Source organism: Mizuhopecten yessoensis, unplaced genomic scaffold (genome assembly GCF_002113885.1).
Source record: "Mizuhopecten yessoensis strain PY_sf001 unplaced genomic scaffold, ASM211388v2 scaffold10809, whole genome shotgun sequence".
Taxonomy (NCBI): Eukaryota; Metazoa; Mollusca; class Bivalvia; order Pectinida; family Pectinidae; genus Mizuhopecten; species Mizuhopecten yessoensis.
In genome coordinates this window covers 113,040-132,774 of record NW_018408732.1, presented here as the reverse complement: position 1 = coordinate 132,774, position 19,735 = coordinate 113,040, and the positions used below count along the sequence as shown (strand labels likewise).

Sequence of the window (19,735 nt, the reverse complement as noted above, 5' to 3'; positions counted from 1 at the left end):
CCGTCACACTGGACATCACGTCTCCCTCAACAGGAGGAGTCGATTGCTATAATGTCACGTTTACCGACAAGGACAGTAATAATAAGACACTAAGTATACCAACCAACGACACATCATATACAGTAGAGGGACTCACACCAGGTTACAGTTATATCTTTAAGGTGGTATCCGTGTATCAGGGCCTGACCAGTAAACCTCATCAAGGTGTACCAGCCTCTACAGGTAATTATATATAAGTTTCACGTGTTTCAGGATTTGACCAGTATACTATACCAAGGTGTACCAGCCTCTACAGGTATGTTAAACGTGTATCAGGACCTTACCAGTAAACCGTACCAATGTGTATCAGCCTCTACAGGTAAGTAACACGTGTATAAGAACCTGACCAGTATAACGTACCAAGGTGTATCAACCTCTACAGGTACGTTGCACGTGTATCAGGACCTGACTAGTGTACCGTACAAAGGTGTACCAGCCTCTTCATGTAAATCACACGTGTATCAGGACCTTACCAGTATACCATACAGAGGTGTTCCAGCTTCAACAGGTAAGTTACACGTGTATCAGGATCTGACCAGTATACCGTAGAGGTGTTCCAGCTTCTACAGGTATGTTACACGTGTATCAGGATCTGACCAGTATACCCTACCAAGTTGTTCCAGCCTCTACAGGTTGGTTACACGTGTATCAGGATCTTACCAGTATACCGTACAGAGGTGTTCCAGCTTCAACAGGTAAGTTACACGTGTATCAGGATCTGACCAGTATACCGTACCAAGGTGTTCCAGCTTCTACAGGTAAGTTACACGTGTATCAGGATCTGACTAGTATACCGTACCAAGGTGTTCCTGCCTCTCCAGGTTAGTTACACGTGTATCAGGATCTGACCAGTATACCGTACCGTGGTGAACCAGCCTCTACAAGTAAGTTACACGTGTATCAGGATCTGAGCTTTATACCGTACCAAGTTGTTCCAGCCTTCACAGGCTAGTTACACGTGTATCAGGATCTTACCAGTATATCGTACAAAGGTGTACCCGCCGCTACAGGTAAGTTACACGTGTATCAGGACCTGACCAGTATACCTTACCAAGGTGTTACTGCCTCTAAAGGTAAGTTACACGTTTATCAGGACCTGACCAGTATACCGTAGAGGTGTTCCAGCTTCAACAGGTATGTTACACGTGTATCAGGATCTGACTAGTATACCGTACCAAGGTGTTCCTGCCTATCCAGGGTAGTTACACGTGTATCAGGATCTGACCAGTATCCCGTACCGTGGTGAACCAGCCTCTACAAGTAAGTTACACGTGTATCAGGATCTGAGCTTTATACCGTACCAAGTTGTTTCAGCCTTTACAGGTTAGTTACACGTGTATCAGGATCTTACCAGTATATCGTACAAAGGTGTACCCGCGCTACAGGTAAGTTACACGTGTATCAGGACCTGACCAGTATACATTACCAAGGTGTTCCTGCCTCTAAAGGTAAGTTACACGTTCATCAGGACCTGACCAGTATATCGTAGAGGTGTTCCAGCTTCAACAGGTAAGTTACACGTTTATCAGGACCTGACCAGTATACCGTGCCAAGGTGTTCCAGCCTCTACAGGTAAGTTACACGTATATTGAGTTCTGGCCAATATACCGAACCAAAGGTGTACAAGACTCCACATGTAAGTACATTGACACGTGTATCAGGACCTGGCGAGCGTACAAACGTGTACTTGTCTCTACTTGTACGTTACACTTTGAACTGGACTGTCTGTGCAACTACGCTACATGTTACATAAATTCGCTCATTGGTATTGGTCTTCCTTCATTCGTTATTAACTCTGTCACCGCAATGTAGCTGATTAAAACTATAGTAGTTCCAAGCCAATCTCATTAAAATCATATCCTAATTCCCGTTCCTCAACGATACTCTTACATTAGGATCTGAGGTAAACACATGATGAAGGAAAAAGAAATATGATTCATCACAGAACCAGCGCAGAATACCAGAAACAAAGTACATTATTATATAAGTTATTGGTCTTTGTCTAATTGTGTAAAATATATGATCCGGTTTGCTACAATTCTACAATACTTTGACCTGAATTGTGATCAGTGAACTAGAACAGACATATAAACAGTAATGAATGAATATTAACGTGATGTCAAGGTTTATACATTAAAAAAATCAAACATAACATTGAAATCTATTTTAAAAGTAAAAACAAAGTATAAGTAAAGTTTCTGAAATAACGAATGACTTAACATATTAAAAATTAAATATACATGAAATATATATTTATTAATGGTAAGAAAATATTAAGAAATATTGTTTAGATTCAATAAGAGATAATAAGACATATACATTGTTTAACAGCGTACATAAAATCCTGCTTTGGTTTTTGTGATGATGAAAAACGTTCGGTTCTCGTATATGGAGGCCGATCAACATTTCTGTGTTAAATTAGGTAGTAGAAACTTACTAGGGCTGAATGATGATCACTGGGGGCATTTTATGATCGGCATACTTCCTGATCTAAAACAAATGATGGTTGATATGGAACTAAAAATACAGGATTAGTCTCTATTAGGTGTTAAATATACACGTACGTGTACTGGTGTTCTACTCTTGACATTATTGAAGACTGGATAAATATAGTACATTTATATAAAATTAGCGTATTAATATCTTATGTAAATGAAATATCAAAATCTAGTGTTTCTATTTATCCATGTGAGAGTGCTTCTTAGTGTTTATATAAGGGGCAAATACTCATAGTTGCTAACAATTTAACTAAATGTGAAACTTGCAGTGTTGTAGCAAATGAACTGTGCTGTTTTGTCTTTGAATATCTACATGTAAATATGTTCTAAAATTGTGTATTAATCAATGCAATATTTGTTATCTCTTTAACGAGAAAAAAATCTATCTATCTACCAATCTCAACATGTAAGATACACGTGTACAAGACTAATTAGTTTATATGAAGTTTTAACAACCTTTATAGGGAAATTATATGTGTAATATGATTTGGGGCATAAAGATCATAAACGAATGCTGGAAGTGTGTGCCTGGAATCTGTTAGTATGGCTCTTATTGTAGTATGATTTTGTTCTGTAGATGTCCAATACTCTATTTACAAATAGTTTATTTCCCATCAAATTTCTAAATGTTATATTATAAAACAGGTTACAGTGTATCATCAAATTGAAATATTTGAATTTAGATATGTATCAGTTACTGACGAGAGAAAATGAATAAGAGCCCTGCATTATGAGGACACCATATTGTTCAGAGGACTGACTCCAGGGCTCCCCATCCCTGGCAGTTCCTATCAACTTAAATATATATTAATGTATATACGTATCAGGATATTGTGTATATATATATATCATATGAATACCGTGTTATACAGTGTCATAAAGCAATCTTATAAATTACGTTTTTGTAACGTATATTATAATATATTTACATTTGCCCCCATGCCGTCCCATTACAACAGTGTTAGAGGACAAATGTAATTATATAGGCTATAATTACAAGCGGGTTTTATGGGATTTGCCAGAGGCCACTATATATCAACAATAATTACATCCAGACAACCAGTTATTGTTTAAATAATATCACTCCGGAAATAAAGTCACAATCGCAAAGAACAATCAATGTAACGTCACGTCATTGTGAAGCGGACGCTATTTTCATCGTTTCAGAGGAGGCCAAGTGCAAAATAATCGTTTCAGATCACAATGATACAGTTTACTTTGTATTCGTTTCCCTTCATATTACTCGTTTTATACATTAAATATATGAGACAGTGGCTCGCAAGCATGAAAAACCCAAAACTTGTACCATGGATCTAATATGACGGGAAACTTCTGACAGATCCTCTATTCCGTCTTTGCGTATTGCAGAGTTATCTTCTCTTGTGAGCAGGTATTGATTGTTACGTCATTAATTTGTGTGAGAAAATTACATCGTTTTCTCAAAATTTGATGACGTTACTCTCACAAACCAATGACGTAACAATCAATACCTGCTCACAAGAGAAGATAACTCTGCAATACGCAAAGACGGAATATATATATTGGCTGGAGAAAAAAAGAATATTTTGAAAATGAAACCGAAAAAAAAACACCAATGTCTTGGAGATATTCTGAAGATGGAGTCAAAAGAGTAGGACAGCCCTGAGTTACGAAATAAAATTTGTAATAGACGAACTGTACCAGTTACACCTTAGTATGCTACATAACCACTTAAGATAGTCGTTACAAATTAACAGAGCTTTTAGTTACACCGCCTCTCAATTTGAGTGGTAAAAAGGCAAGGCCCCGCTACTCGTACAGGTTGAACCGTTACCAATGTACATGTCTTGCCTGTTGAGCGACACAACCGTTCTCGCATACCACAACTTTTAATCTTTTTTCATTTACACATTTAATCGTTAGGATCATGTTGACCTTAGACTCTAAAGAGTTTCTTATGTCCATGAAACGGAAAAGTTTCGCTGTACTTATCGACATATGATCAAGGAAAAATGGAAAAAAGTTCGTTATTAAGATTCGAAACATTTAAATATGTTAACATGTGTAACTATACTATAGTCTTCAACAGCTTTATACAATACAGTTGTTTTGGCAGATATTAATATAAAAAGACTGATATGTTTTATTTTGTTATAAATATGTATATCCGATCACACATGAATATGTATCGATAAATCAGAAACCGGTTACAATGGATAAGTGATAAGGTTGATCAGATACTTGTGACAGTTAACTTGTAAGCATGTATGTCATATTCGTCAGGTTGATTTAGTATGAAACAATAATTGAAAACTTCTATATGAGACGCTGGCGACCATTGATTACAAAGTATTTATGGAAGATACTGATGACCGTGGATTTAATTGATGTTTGTATAGTGTTTGAACGAATCTATTCGTCCAAGCGTTTATTTCAGACTAATATTAGAACGGGTTTTTAGCTCACCTGGTCAAAAGGACCAAGGTAAGCTTATGCCATACCGCAGCGTCCGTCGTCCGTCGTCCGTCAACTTTACACTACTAGTCATAACCACTGAGCGGATTTTAACAAAATTTGGTGTGGAGCATCCTTGGGTGAAGAAGAACCGCTTTTGTATAAATAATGGGTCTGGCCCCCCAGGGGCCTGAGGGGCGGGGCCAAATAGGGGAAATATAGCAAATTATTCTTTAAAATCCTTCTTCCTCTGTAGGAATGAAAGGATTTGGTCCATATTTGGTCAGAGGCATCCTTGGTCGAAGGGGAACAAAGTTTGTATAAATGGTGGGTCTGGCCCCCCTGAGGTCAGAAGGGCGGGGCCCTATAGGAAAAATAGAGGTAAACCCTTTAAAATCCTTCTCCGACCATCGGGATTAAGTGATTTTATCCTTATTTAGTGTGGAGCATCCTTGGGTGACGGTGACTCAATTTTGTATAATTGGTTGGTATGACCCCCGTAGGGGCAGAGGGGTGGGGCTCTGTTTGAAGTTTGTTCCCTATATCTCAAGTACTGGATGGATCTTTCTGAAATTTCATATGTACTAACAGCACCTACCATGGAGTGCTATATCTTTACTTCATACCAATTACTTTAATTATATTCAGGTGAGCGATACAGGCCCTCTGGGCCTCTTGTTTTCAAAAGGAAAATTCCAAAACACCTTTTTATATTGTCGAAACATTTTATTCATCAATATTAAAGATTTTATTATAAATTCCCGAAATGTTCCAAACAAATATCCTTTAGTTTGATAACCAGCGGTACTTGTTTAAGGATTTGTATGACGTCACTGATATTTTTTATTTGTATCACAGTGCCTGATGTCCCAAAAATAGCCAGGTACTCTACCACAAACGACTCGATAATAGTCACACTTAACTCCTCTTCTCCCGGTAAAGTTGATAACTACACCGCCAGCGAGGACTGCGTCAGTAGCGGGAACAGCATCAGTCCCGCTGTCACAGTAAGCGGACAAACCGTGACGATAGTCGGTCTCAGTCCCGGTACCACCTGTAATCTCAAAGTAATCGCTGTCTTTGATGGACACAACAGTTCTGCCGCCGTATTCTCAGGACTCAGCATTGTTGATTCACGTAAGTGGGATTAATGATGTAATATACTTATATTAGCGGAAGTAAATCATATTCCATGTTACAGCTACATGTATTGATGCGGGCTTCTATGTTTGGAGCTTATTTTTTAATGTATCGAAATTAAAGTCATACTGTTTTGTTACATGTCGTTAAACTGTTGGTTTCAGTCGGTTGTTGGTTTATTATGGAAACATTTAAGTGATGTCATGAGTAACTTTATTGTCACTGTTATAGCTCTACTGTCACTACAGCCATCGTTTACATAATAGATATAGTATGTTTCATGTTTCCGTAGTTTCAGTTTTGTCCTTTTGTTTGCAAGCTATAGTATATTGTTTATTTTTATTTTAACTGTAACACTTTAAAACAACTTATTATGGACTTCATGGTTTGAATTAAATACAATTATCAAGAATGAAGCTGGTATTTTTTTTCAAAACATCTCATAAGCAGATTAGGAGTTTGTGTTACCTGTTCAGTAAGACCAGTTTCTCATTCATACTCACAATAATCTCTTGATATTCGATGACTCTTGTACGTCTTGTTTAGTTGTGTTTCAACGTTTTTGGTGATCTCACAATATATATAAAATTTCCATTATCCATTATATGTATAATGTTCATATGTCGCCTTAGACATATTGTCTAAAGCTGTTTTTCGCTAGTTTCATTGAGGAAAAGGAAGAACTTCAGACATTGGTATTGGTCGTTGGCCTTGTGATATCCGGTACTGATGTGTCGACTGAGAGTATCACTTCACTGTTACACATGTTCTTCAATTATTATACCCGATTGTGGAGTTTGTAATGATTTACTTACCAGAACCATGTTTTCGTTATGTCCACTTCCTTCCGCAACAAGTTGAATGAGAGCACTTTATGTTGATGGTGAATTGCCTTTCAAATAAATTTGAGATTGTTTCAAATGATTATATTCTCCAGACTAAAACAGCAGTTTGCAATAGTTAGAAATAATCAAACGTGCCAGTACAATTCAGAATATGTTAGTCCCCGTTTTGAAGATATATTTTCATCGTGTACGTTTCTTGACTGTATGTCTATATATAGATGGGAGTGATACAGATAGACAGGGTCAATACTACGTGAGCTGTACATTGTTCAAGCACCCTGCATATATCTTCTATGTTCCTGGTTCTACAGAGGGATTATGCTTTAAAAACTGCTTCTCTAGAGTATGAGTCTCCCCTTGTTGCATTAATTTTACTGATCATGTATCTTCTATCTTTTTGAGTGGGTGCACCCTAGAGGATTGGTGTTATTACCAGACAATGGCAGAAAACGACAGAATCACGCCGAATTGTCAATTCAGAATGGCGCATATCTTTGTTTTGTAGCACGAAGTCCTTAGAAAATAGGGCGTCATACATTACGCTCGCCTATTACATTCCGTTAAGGGCTAACCATACGCCTTGTTTGTTATTAAAGGAGCATAACTGGACTATATTTCTTCTGTGAACCCCCAGGACTGTAACCAGACTTTATTTATACTTATAGGTTGTTATATACTATACTGGGCGTGGTTTATATATTTTGACGGATGCTGTCGGTATATACATTGTAAGAATGTACATAAAAAACAAATGTAAAACTAAAAAATGATTTTTACTTAAGTGGTGTTTATGTGTCTTTTAATGGACCCCAGTTGAAATATGCTTCAGGGCTTTCTGGGTAATCCTAGTTTCAAGGGCAACATATATTTTAGTTATTTTATTTTTCGTAGGAATAGCCATTACGTATACCTATCTTGTAATTTATAAAAGTGATAACTTTATTTTAGAGACTTAGTATAATTTTACATCAATATGTTTTATAATGTAATGAGCCATATAAATTATTAGTGCCAAAACATGTATTGGGTACTGTATGACATTGTTAGGTTGATGTACCCTTTTACCAAATAACTTGAATTGAATTGAACTTTATCAAACTAGACGGTTAGCACAGCTGATATTACGGCGTGACCCTTACCTCTAAATCGTCCACATCCATCCTCTCCTCACATGTGCATTTGTAATGTGATATTGACATCCATCAAATACCTTCTGTGGTGCTGGCTGTGCAAAACCTAAACTAAAAGAATCGCTTTTTCTTTAGAATATCCTACTATCCGACTCTTTCTGAACGTTAGCGTCATTAACTGTTTATGTGTATCCATATATTTCATAAAACATGTCACTTTCTAACAATTTTCTCGTTTTCTTCCCGAAAATGAGCTGTGCCTGGGATAGTTAAAAATAACAATGTTCGATTTATATTAAGGATTGTGTGATAATGTCGGTTTTTCAATTATTTCCGTTCTGATACTGTCGTCTTTACCTCTGATATTCCTTGTTTATAGCTCCCGGTCGGGTCGGAGATCTAGCCGCCCAAACATTGTCCGCCACAGCTATTAGTTTGACGTGGAAAGAACCTACAGAGTCAAATGGTGACATCATACAATACAGTGTATACGTCACAGATCCCGCGGGAACTTGTGTACAACATGTACAACTTCTGTTGACGGTGGACAGTACAGCTTCAAAGGTATACAATATATGACTGTTGATTATCCGTGACTCTGTGTGATATCAGTTTATTGTCAATGCCACGATTAAAAACTTATATTCTGTTGTGAGATTATTGGTGTTGATGTTTAAAAGTACCTATCTACTGTTAACAAAGTTAAACACGTATGATTGGTGAACTTTGAAATCTATATCAAGTGTCTTCTGCTTACTTAAAGGACAATGAAACGTGTAATGCAACCAGGAAAGGCACTTTCATCAGAGATCAGTCGGATTTCAATGAGACTATCAACGACCTGCTGGCCTATACACGCTACACGTTCAGAGTGTACGCCTACACAGTCACCGGTAGCGGGTTTGAATCGTCCCAGACAGCCACCACCAATGAATCAAGTACGTACAGTAAAAGTACTGAGAGAAACAGTACTTCCCCATGACGTAATACCAGGTGATATAGAACATGATAAAACGCCACGTAGGCCAAAAGTTCTACAATTTCTGCATCTTTATTTTGGTAATTAAGGATCTGACACATCTACCATCAGAAATATCTCGCATCATAAATCAGTGCACGCATGTCCTATACCTATATATAGGAAGTGTATCTAAAGCTTTAACTATACGATATATATGGATGATAAGCTAAGAACCACCCTCCCATCTTGATGGTGTCCAGGTGGTTATATGGTCGTATCTGTCAGTCATTACGAAAGACCTCTGCGTTATTAAACATTACATAATTCATGTTTATCTGGAAATGCCTTTAATACAGAAGCCCTTTACAATCAATCCTTATGAAAATCATTATTCTCTACGACAAACTAGACTTTCTAACCCACCAATATGCAGATCTAATAACTACTTTGGCGGCTTCTTTCCTTTCATGTGTCGCACAGCTAACACCAATGATACTAAACTTTTTAACTCTCCTACACTTGCATGTTTTAAATGGCTGTTAGATAAAAAAAAATATAACTGCTAGTTAATCTGTTAAACTTTTCAAAACTGAAGGGCAAACATTATTATTTCCCAACTTAGAAATTATCGAAGTGATTTAAAGTTTGATTTGCATCATGACCACCTAACTGATTGTCCAGTATGTACTTGTTCAGATGAATTGGAAACAGTCTCTCATTGTTTTTGAAAGTCCCATTTACTAAGATTTGCGGTTTAATTTGTTCAACTCGCTCAGTAATTATGCCTTTGACCATAACCATATCGGTATTGAAATTATTTTACATGGCTGTCCTAATTATGAAGGTAATACACGCAGACTAATGCTTCGTGATATACATTACTTTATAGGGAAATCTAAACGTTTTAACTTTTACAATATCTAGAAAGCCATTATATTGACAAAAACTGTAATTTTCTATGAAAACAGTTGACTATAGTTACCTCCCTTTAATTACTTTTTACTTTATCGTTTACATTTATGTATTTGCATTTCAAAATATCTATAAAATATATTTAGCTATAGTTCTATAATATTATTGTAATACTCTAGCCACCTATGGAAAGAATTTATATAGGCTTGCCTGTTATTCGATCCATTTGACCATAACACCATGTCCATAAAATCTGTTGAAATGAATACAGAAGCAACATTCATCATCCGGAACTAATGCTGGGTTACAACTAATATTAAATCTGTTCTGTTCTGTTCACAAATTCCTCTTCAACGGTAAGATCTAACCATTTAATGCAGATGTTTAAAACCATTTGCATTTTGAATTCTATTTTAGTATAAATACTTTTTAGAAGAACATGAAGCTGAATATCTCAAAAAGTGAAAAACTAAGTTCAATAAACGTATATTGTTTTCTGAAATAGATATCACATTAATTCTGATAAAATATTAATACATACAAATCCATAACCAACTTACCTTTGACAACTCACCTGCTATAGTTTTCCATACACTTTAATTGCATTAGTTTCGATTCTATTTTTTTGATAGCTGAAAGTATTATGTTTTTCTCCAGCGAAACTTTATTATTGTTATTCAAATAAAATTTAATGCACACATTTGTGGTATTTTGTAAGCATTTGTTGTTAGTGAATTTGTAATATAATTCATTTTTTTATTTTTCTATTTTCAGAACCTCACAAAATTACTGACTTAAAAAAACACAGGATTACCTCGTCAACAGTTACAATATCCTTCAAGGAACAGGAACCAAGTACTGGCCCAATAACGACGTATGAAGTACAGTATGTTTACACGGAACGTGTGTGTAACAAATGGTTGAGTACAGATGTAAACTTAACACACAACACCACCTGTACCCCCTCAAGTGGCCGGACTGTCTGCTCTATAGAGAATCTCTACCCCTACTGGGACTACAGCATACGTGTAAGGGCATACACTAGTAAAGGATCCGGTAACTGGAGTGATCCCTTACCACAAAGAACAGAACAGGACAGTAAGTAGGATGAAGTTGATGTTGTGAAATGTGTCACCATTTCAATAATTAAAGTGTTTGTTTGTCTTATTACTAATCAACTCAGTACTAACTGTTAAGTGAATTATGGTCTGTTCCTTTTAAAAATCATAATTTTCATCTAAATAATCGTGTTATATTATATGATCTATTGTAAAAGTGCCTATACATGTAAATTGTGAAGAGTTAATTAGCATTTGAAAAATTCTGAGTATTGTTTCGGTATCATTACAACAGAATACTTATAGTGATACTTAGAAATATTGTAATTGTGAATGTACCATAAAGTGATATTAACCATGTGGCACGGACTTCGGATGCTACTTTCTGTAAATGTTACTGCTGTCAATGTACCATCTCGTGACTAGTTATATATAACTTACTGTGAATGAATAACTTATTGTGAATGTACCATTTAGTGATAACTAGCAATGTTGATATAATTTTATCTTAATTTACCATATAGTCATGACTTTATTTGTAGCCTACCAAAGGTTTTACATCCTATTTATTGCTAGCGTTGTATAACTACGAATGGTTTTACATCCTATTTATTGCTAGCTTTGTAGAACTACGAATGGTTTTACAACCTATTTATTGCTAGCGTTGTAGAACTACGAATGGTTTTACATCCTATTTATTGCTAGCGTTGTAGAACTACGAATGATTTTGATATGTAACTTAACACTATCACTCTATTATGATGTCTTTGTGTGATATTGATTTTGAACTCTATACGGTTGTTTTATTATTTCTGGTCTATTCATATTTCATCACTTTATAAATTTCCTATGAACTACACTTTTATATGCCACATTTTACGAAACATAAACATTTATAACAACACTACGATAACTGTATTATATTTCATTATAGAGCCGAGTTCTATTGATCCGAACAGTATCAAGCCTACAGTGATCACAGCTTACAGTGCAACTTTGGAGTGGTCTGCCCCTTGTCCCCCCAACGGCGTCATCAGTAACTACGTGATACTATGGAACATGTCCTCACATATCAACACCACTGATAATTCCTCGTCATACTTAGTGTCTGGTCTACTGCCATACAGGACTTATACATACCAGATTGCTGCTGAGACTGGGGCGGGTATAGGAAATTACTCCACCGGACAGAGCTTCACGACATTAACGGATGGTAAATATAAATTAAAATTCAAACCATAATGTGATCATTTAAAACTTTGATACAGCTTGTTAAAGAAATAGTTTAATAGCGTGAAACCGCTGTAATGAAAGCATCGAAAAGATTGTTTAATTATGTAATAATGGTTCCATATTGAGTGGAATAGTATTATTGTTTGATCTAAACAAAATGATTCGTCTCTATTCTAAACTGGTGAACATCATTCCATAAAATATCATAGAACTAAAATAGTTGAACAGTTATGTCTATATACATTTATTATTTTCCATTAGTTTACGCAATAGTGAGTGTATGATACGGGGATGTTACGGGCAAACTGATTTCCTTTTTTTACAATTTACCACGTAATTGATTTTATCTAGCACAATATACACTAAAATATAACCACGCATCACCATCTGAAATATATCTTGGTTCGAGTTCTTGGTTTTGGGATCAAAGACGAAACTTTCAACTGATTTCACTATTCTAACCTGAAAACACTTACATTATACCTGCCTTATAAACTTACATTGTAATTACGTTATAAACCTACCTTACAATTGAATTATACAATTAAATCATATATTACATTATAAACTTACCTTACAATTGAATTATACAATTAAATCATATATTACATTATTAACATAAATCATAATTAAATTATAAAGTCACACAAAAGTTATTGCTTTAACAATATACGCATACACGATATTTACATTTTATCAAATTAATCATATCTACATGAAATCGTATAAACGTACATTGTGTATTTACATTATTAAACACCATTATACACCTACAATATAATGAAGTTTTAAATTACTAATATAACATCCACATTACAAATTTACGTTATTAACAAATTGTTATAATAATATTATAAATAGAACAAATACATGTAAAACACGTTTATCTTTACGACTGTTTACACTATAGTCCAAATATATACTGTATCATTGTTGACGCCGTCCGATTATTTACATTAGTCATATATGGAACATTTGTTCATGTGTTTTTTATTACATTTATTCCTGTTTTCCCAGGACATCTTGGCGAATGCTATGAATTGGTGTAATAAAGGTTAAAATGTACTTAACATGTTAAAACCCCTACCCTATAGTTACATATCCAGTGCGATACAAGCTAAATTATCTTCTCGTTAAACATAATTTCTGAATGCTAGAAGCGGACTAAATGAAAACCATCATGACTGGCAGAAAGAAAGCATTTAATTTGTTTGATATGTTTGTTTTATTATGTATATATTTCAACTGTGAGTTAAACTAACTCAACGAAATATCTCTCTTTTAACGTAAATAAAAACAAAATATTGGGCTAGAGTTCATAAATGAAGTCCTAAATCAGAGTCAATACGGAAAAGACAAGACCATAAACCAGAGAGACACCAAACAAACCCAGAAGTGTGAACATTTCATGTATAACATGCTGCAACCTTTATAATGTCTTTCGTCAAATCCAGTAAATGTTTGGAGACTCACTGAACAGCTTGTAAATCATGAAAGAAACTAAATTTGAAAACAGATAGGGAACATTATTTCAACATATGATTAACATAAGCAAATGTTATCATATTTTATGTCGTTTGTCATACAGCTATCCATATTAAGTGTATTATGATATGCAGACCGTCAATTATGTACCATTTCTTTAAAGTGCCGCATCAACCAGGTGAAGTTACGGTAAATGAAAAGAAAGCTACCAGTATTTCTGTGACATGGGGAGAACCGGATTTGAAAACAGGCCCAACCTACTACGTCGCTACTGCTCTAGATAACTGCAGGCAGGCAAATACGTCATCCTGTTATACAAATAGTAATTTCTTAAAATACGTCATCCTTGAGTAAAAGTAATGTTTTTTGAATATATTTTTCTGTAATAAATATGGTAATTTCTGTAATTTGTTTTTCTGTAGTACAAATGATCACTCCTTAATGTCATTTTGTAGTACAAATGGCAACTTTTAAAAGCGTCATCCTGTAACACAATTGATGATTTGTTTTTGACATAGCAATCTTTTAATTTTCATATCATAAAACTTAATATGCTATGCAGAAAGACTTTTGTTGCTAAACCAGGTGTGACAGTTAAGCAATTAACAAAGTTATGGTTGGAATACTTGCTTTACTTCATGTGTCCTATTTGATACAAGGTGTATACGCTTCCTATCTAGAGGCAAAACGACCCGGGTGGAGTGACATAACAAATTTGAAATTTAATAAAAAGGGACAGTTTTGAAACGTTGCGACACCTTTAATACGTTTTTGTTTGTGTATAAAAGTAAAACTTTGATATTTGAATGTATCCTGGTTATTCGTTACACTTATATTTTATAGGTTTTGACGAAACCACATGTATGATACAAAACGTTGATGAGTACTGGAATTACACCATTGTCGTCACGGCGACAACAGTGAACGGATCAATCAACTCCAGCACAACGGTCATCAGAACTGCAGAGGCAGGTATGTTATAGATAATTAACAGGCTGAAAATCCTATTAAAGGTGTATCTTGGTATGTTTACATTATGTAAATATTAATACTGTAAAGAACTTACAGATTATATATATGTTACTCATATACTTATACTTACTGTTTATCGAGCAACTAATGAGATGGTTTACTGATTGTTGTCTGAGCTAACGTGGTTTCTAATAGATTGTACTACCAAATAGTGTAGAAGGTTTCTGTAGTATAAGTTATGTATGTGTTAAGCACTCCACCCGGGTCGTACTTGCTTCGGCAGTACATATATTAAAATTGGAACGATACAGAGAAGATTAGCATGGCCCCTGCGCAAGGATGACACGCAAATTCGTGAAGCGTTCCATATTTTTTTTATGTTTTTAAAGAACGTATTGTAAACCACTGGAACTCCCTACCCGATACCGTCGTCACCTGACCAACAATCAAAACATTTGAATCCCGTCTGGATAAGTATTGGGGACAACCTGATTGTTTCTATAACCATGAGATAGACAATAATGAACTTATTCATTGCCGGGACGTCATCATAGTGTCTGACGATATTCCAGATCTGGATATATAGGCATATTGCCTGCGTCCAGTATTATTATTATTATTATTATTATTAAGACAATAGGAAACAAAGATTCGTAAAGAATGCCTCTGTCAACGTATGGTATTGATCTTACATCAATTATTGTATTTAAATCAATAAAAAGACAAGCTAGATAAATTAAATCAACACCTGTGTGGTAGACTACGTAGGATAAGTTATCGTCTATACCCACAGCTCCTGGACCAGTGACAGATGTCAAGGTGACAGTTCAGGCCGACGTCACCAAGGCCCGAACAGTAACAATTACATGTGGCCTACCTAAAGAGAGGGACCTAAACGGTGTCATTACCAATTACACATTGGAATGGGGATATTCTTCGACTCGGGTAAATCAAATTAACCTTTTTCATGAACGAGTCAAATGAAACGGAAAAGCCAGCAATCATGATTATTTATCTTAGCATTCATCCTGATAGGTAGTTTATATGTATACCTTTCCTCTGATATGATGATTTTTATTTTAATATTGATCCTGATAGGGTTTTATATTTATACATTAAACCTGATATATCTGTACATTTATCCTGATATTATCATTTATATTCATACATTAACTATTATATATCTACAATGTGTATGCATTAATCCTGAAACGATTATGTATATTTATACATTAACCCCGAGTCAAGTTATTTGATCTTAGTTGTCTGTACACATCTGTACAATACATGATATTTTATCGGAATCTTCATTTTGGATAGAACATTCATAAATGAAATAGTCCGGATTAACAAAATATGACATTTCAGGTGTATATACATCCCTCATTCCAACCACCAGAATAAGCTCAGACACTAAGAAATACGCTCATGCCCAAGGGTGTAGGTTAGGGAAATTCCACCCTCGGGTGGATGTCCCTATCCTACACTCCTGTGCATGAAAGAGTCTTATATCATTACCCTGGGATATGTCATCCTGGGTTGTATCGGGATCTGCTGCCCAAGATACAACTGACGTAACAAAATTCGATATCATTTCTACAACTATTATTTTTAAACGAGAGGATTAAAATATTGATTTCCTCAAAGAAGATATAACGGGGTCGTTAGTTGCCAAGCTATATGTGTGTATATCAAACAAAATACTACCAATCGGCCGTAAATTTAGCTACTTTATTTTCATATCTACACATTACTTCAATGTGTATGCAAGACATGCTACTTCAGTCGTATATTCCCTGACTGAATAAATACATTACTACTGTCAATTCCCTAGCTCTATGTAAATAATAACGCAATGCTACTCAGTGTGTAAGGTGTCGCCTCCGATTCTTTCTTGCGGCTTTTAATGTACTGTTTAAGATATGATTTCCCCTCTGCTCTTGATCAATTTTCAAACAGACATCGATTCAATTCGGATTATGTTTTGAAAAAGCAGCATTTCCAAATGACAAAGAATGTTTTGTTACATATATTGTGGTTTCAAATTAGGCTACATTATCACTTTAATTCATGTATTTGTTTATTTTTGTATTATTTTATTATTCAAATTAAAGTTCACACTTGTGTGACGGTGTAATAGAATAAACCCGTTGTCAGCTAATCACGTAGAAAACGACTGTTTTAGTAAAATACAATATTATACTGAATTGTTGCCTTCCTCATTGTCTCAATTCCATGTTTAAGAACCGCAACACAAGCAAACATTGTTCCTGGGATGTTTCTGTGAAGCCGCAAAAGAACTACACCTTTAATGTAAGTATCTTAAAAGTAAATGTGTACCGCTAAACGCAGGTAAAACATGGAACATGCATGTATCGCATAATGGAAAGACGACGTGTGGTAACATTAGTTGTCTTAAAGCCGTCCTATTACTTACGTAACAGAAGAATTATTACTTGATAAAATTGCAAAAACGTATCTGACAAACTTATTAAAGCCTGATAATACTTACTGTTTGTTTATCAGCAATAACAATGCGTCGAAACGGACTCGTATTGGTTATATTAACATTCTTATAGAGACGTCATGCTTTATTTATCTTTTCACTATCCTCATTTCGATTCGTTTTGAGAATTACCTGACCAAGTGGTGTTATAATCTAACAACCGTATTTTACCAGACAGTTTGTCAAATAAGGAATAAAAACATATACAGTCACATGTTTTCTGGATGTGATGATATTTATCTTTTCAATGTAGATGTTACTTATATGTTTAAACACGCTTCTAATTTTATTAAAAAGTCGTCCCTTAAAACAATTAATAGTCATCAAGCTGTTACAATATTTGGCAGGTCTCCGCATCAACGAGTGTCGGGAAAGGTTCATCATTACAATACAAACGGGAAATTCCAGCCGGAGGTACTGTATTTTATTTTCTAATAACAGATTTTTATATGCTTTTGATATATATTGTTAGCCTACAGATCCCCACAATTATTTGGATTTCTATTCTAATCATGCTAAATACCCAAGCTTAACATTCCAAATGGTTAAGCATCGAAACTAGTCATGGTAGTTAGCGATTTTTTTTTATTAGAAAACAGATTGGACGCAAACATTAGCCTGCTGAAGTGGTACAAAACGCTATACAAAGATCTAAAGAAAAAGGCCATGTCAGTGTTTATTCAGAAAGAGCTACCACACCAAAGATGATCATTTCATTTGTTACTACGTTCAATCCAAATAATTGTGACATGTTTCCTGTCGTTAAATATTTTGTGCATTTTATGAAAAATAGTGAGAACATGAGGAATACCACAAATGTTGTCACTCGTGTAAAAAATGTATGAAACCAAGGCATTGAATGTAAAGACTGCGATTTTGCCAATGGTTCCGAAATGGAAATTAGATCGGACATTAACTGGAAGCACAGAATGTTATTTACTCTTTAATATTTAATGATGTGGTAAATTTTATATAGAATAACCCGGATGTGAGTTGAGACTACGTAGGAATGTACATAGACAACAAATAAATGACAATAAACTAACATCTTTAAACGTTAGCAAACATATGCATCAATGTTCTCAAGCTGATTTTTATGTGCTACCTATTTAAAGACTGAATACCGATGATAAAGTTAGAAAGATAATTTAAAGAAAAAAATATTTATAAAAGCCCTCAACCCAGCTTGAATGCACAATGAATTGTATGTTGATGTTTTCTATGCACTGGCAGTGTTTGTGGCGTCACTATGATTGTTTATTGATGACGTCACTAGTATTGTTTATCTTGCAAATATTGATGCATGGCGTTATGTAACCAACGGTGACCAATACACACCAGTCCGCCTGAAGAAGCTCTAGAAGGCAGAATGACCTAGCGGTAGATCTTACATATTTATTATTTTGCGTCTCGTGTGTATGCTTATATATAATCAACATATATAATCCCTTTACATGACCTGTGAGCTAGGTTAACCGTGCGAAATACTGTTATCGGTCAATATTTGCTAATATATTCACTGTACCTAGCGCATTAGAAATTCTAGAGAGGAGAGAAAATGCTTTATTGACATTGTAATGTGGTTGTTCTAGGTCCTGTTACGCCTCATTGACATTGTATTGTGGTTGATCTAGGCCCTGTAATGACTCATGTACATTGTATTGTGGTTGATATAGGTCCTGTTACGCCTCATTGACATTGTACTGGGGTTGATCTAGGTCCTGTTACGCCTCATTGACATTGTATTGTGGTTGATCTAGGTCCTGTTACGCCTCATTGCCATTGTCTTGTGGTTGATCTAGGTCCTGTTACGCCTCATTGACATTGTACTGTGGTTGATCTAGGTCCTGTTACGCCTCATTGACATTGTATTGTGGTTGTTCTAGTTCCTGTTACGCCTCATTGACATTGTTTTGTGGTTGGTCTAGGTCCTTTAACGATTCATTGACATTGTATTGTTGTTGATCTAGGTCCTCTAACGACTCATTGACATTGTATTGTGGTTGTTCTAGGTCCTGTAACGACTCATTGACATTGTATTGTTGTTGATCTAGGTCATGTAACGACTCATTGACATTGTATTGTGGTTGATCTAGGTCCTGTTACGCCTCATTGGCATTGTATTGTGGTTGATCTAGGGCCTGTTACGCTTCATTGACATTGTATTGTTGTTGTTCTAGGTCCTGTAACAACTCATTAACATTGTATTGTTGTTGATCTAGGTCATGTAACGCCTCATTGACATTGTATTGTGGTTGATCTAGGTCCTGTAATGACTCATGTACATTGTATTGTGGTTGATATAGGTCCTGTTACGCCTCATTGACATTGTATTGTGGTTGATCTAGGTCCTGTATTGACTCATTGACATTGTATTGTCGTTGTTCTAGGTCCTGTAACGCCTCATTGACATTGTATTGTTGTTGATCTAGGTCATGTAACGCCTCATTGACATTGTATTGTGGTTGATCTAGGTCCTGTTACGCCTCATTGACATTGTATTGTGGTTGATCTAGGTCCTGT

The 19,735-nt window shown here is 35.3% G+C and overlaps 1 protein-coding gene across 1 annotated transcript in view; it reads left to right on the top strand.

Annotated features, from left to right (window-relative positions):
* Positions 1-19,735, top strand: part of LOC110462587 (receptor-type tyrosine-protein phosphatase eta-like) — an 80,291-nt gene that overhangs the window by 55,080 nt on the left and 5,476 nt on the right. The window contains exons 9-19 of the mRNA XM_021516597.1: positions 629-797; positions 5,829-6,107; positions 8,465-8,649; positions 8,849-9,023; positions 10,733-11,056; positions 11,951-12,229; positions 13,898-14,056; positions 14,578-14,706; positions 15,500-15,651; positions 16,951-17,019; positions 17,560-17,626. Of these exons, the coding sequence (XP_021372272.1) occupies positions 629-797; positions 5,829-6,107; positions 8,465-8,649; positions 8,849-9,023; positions 10,733-11,056; positions 11,951-12,229; positions 13,898-14,056; positions 14,578-14,706; positions 15,500-15,651; positions 16,951-17,019; positions 17,560-17,626 (1,987 nt within the window). The remainder of the gene's footprint in view (positions 1-628; positions 798-5,828; positions 6,108-8,464; positions 8,650-8,848; positions 9,024-10,732; positions 11,057-11,950; positions 12,230-13,897; positions 14,057-14,577; positions 14,707-15,499; positions 15,652-16,950; positions 17,020-17,559; positions 17,627-19,735) is intronic.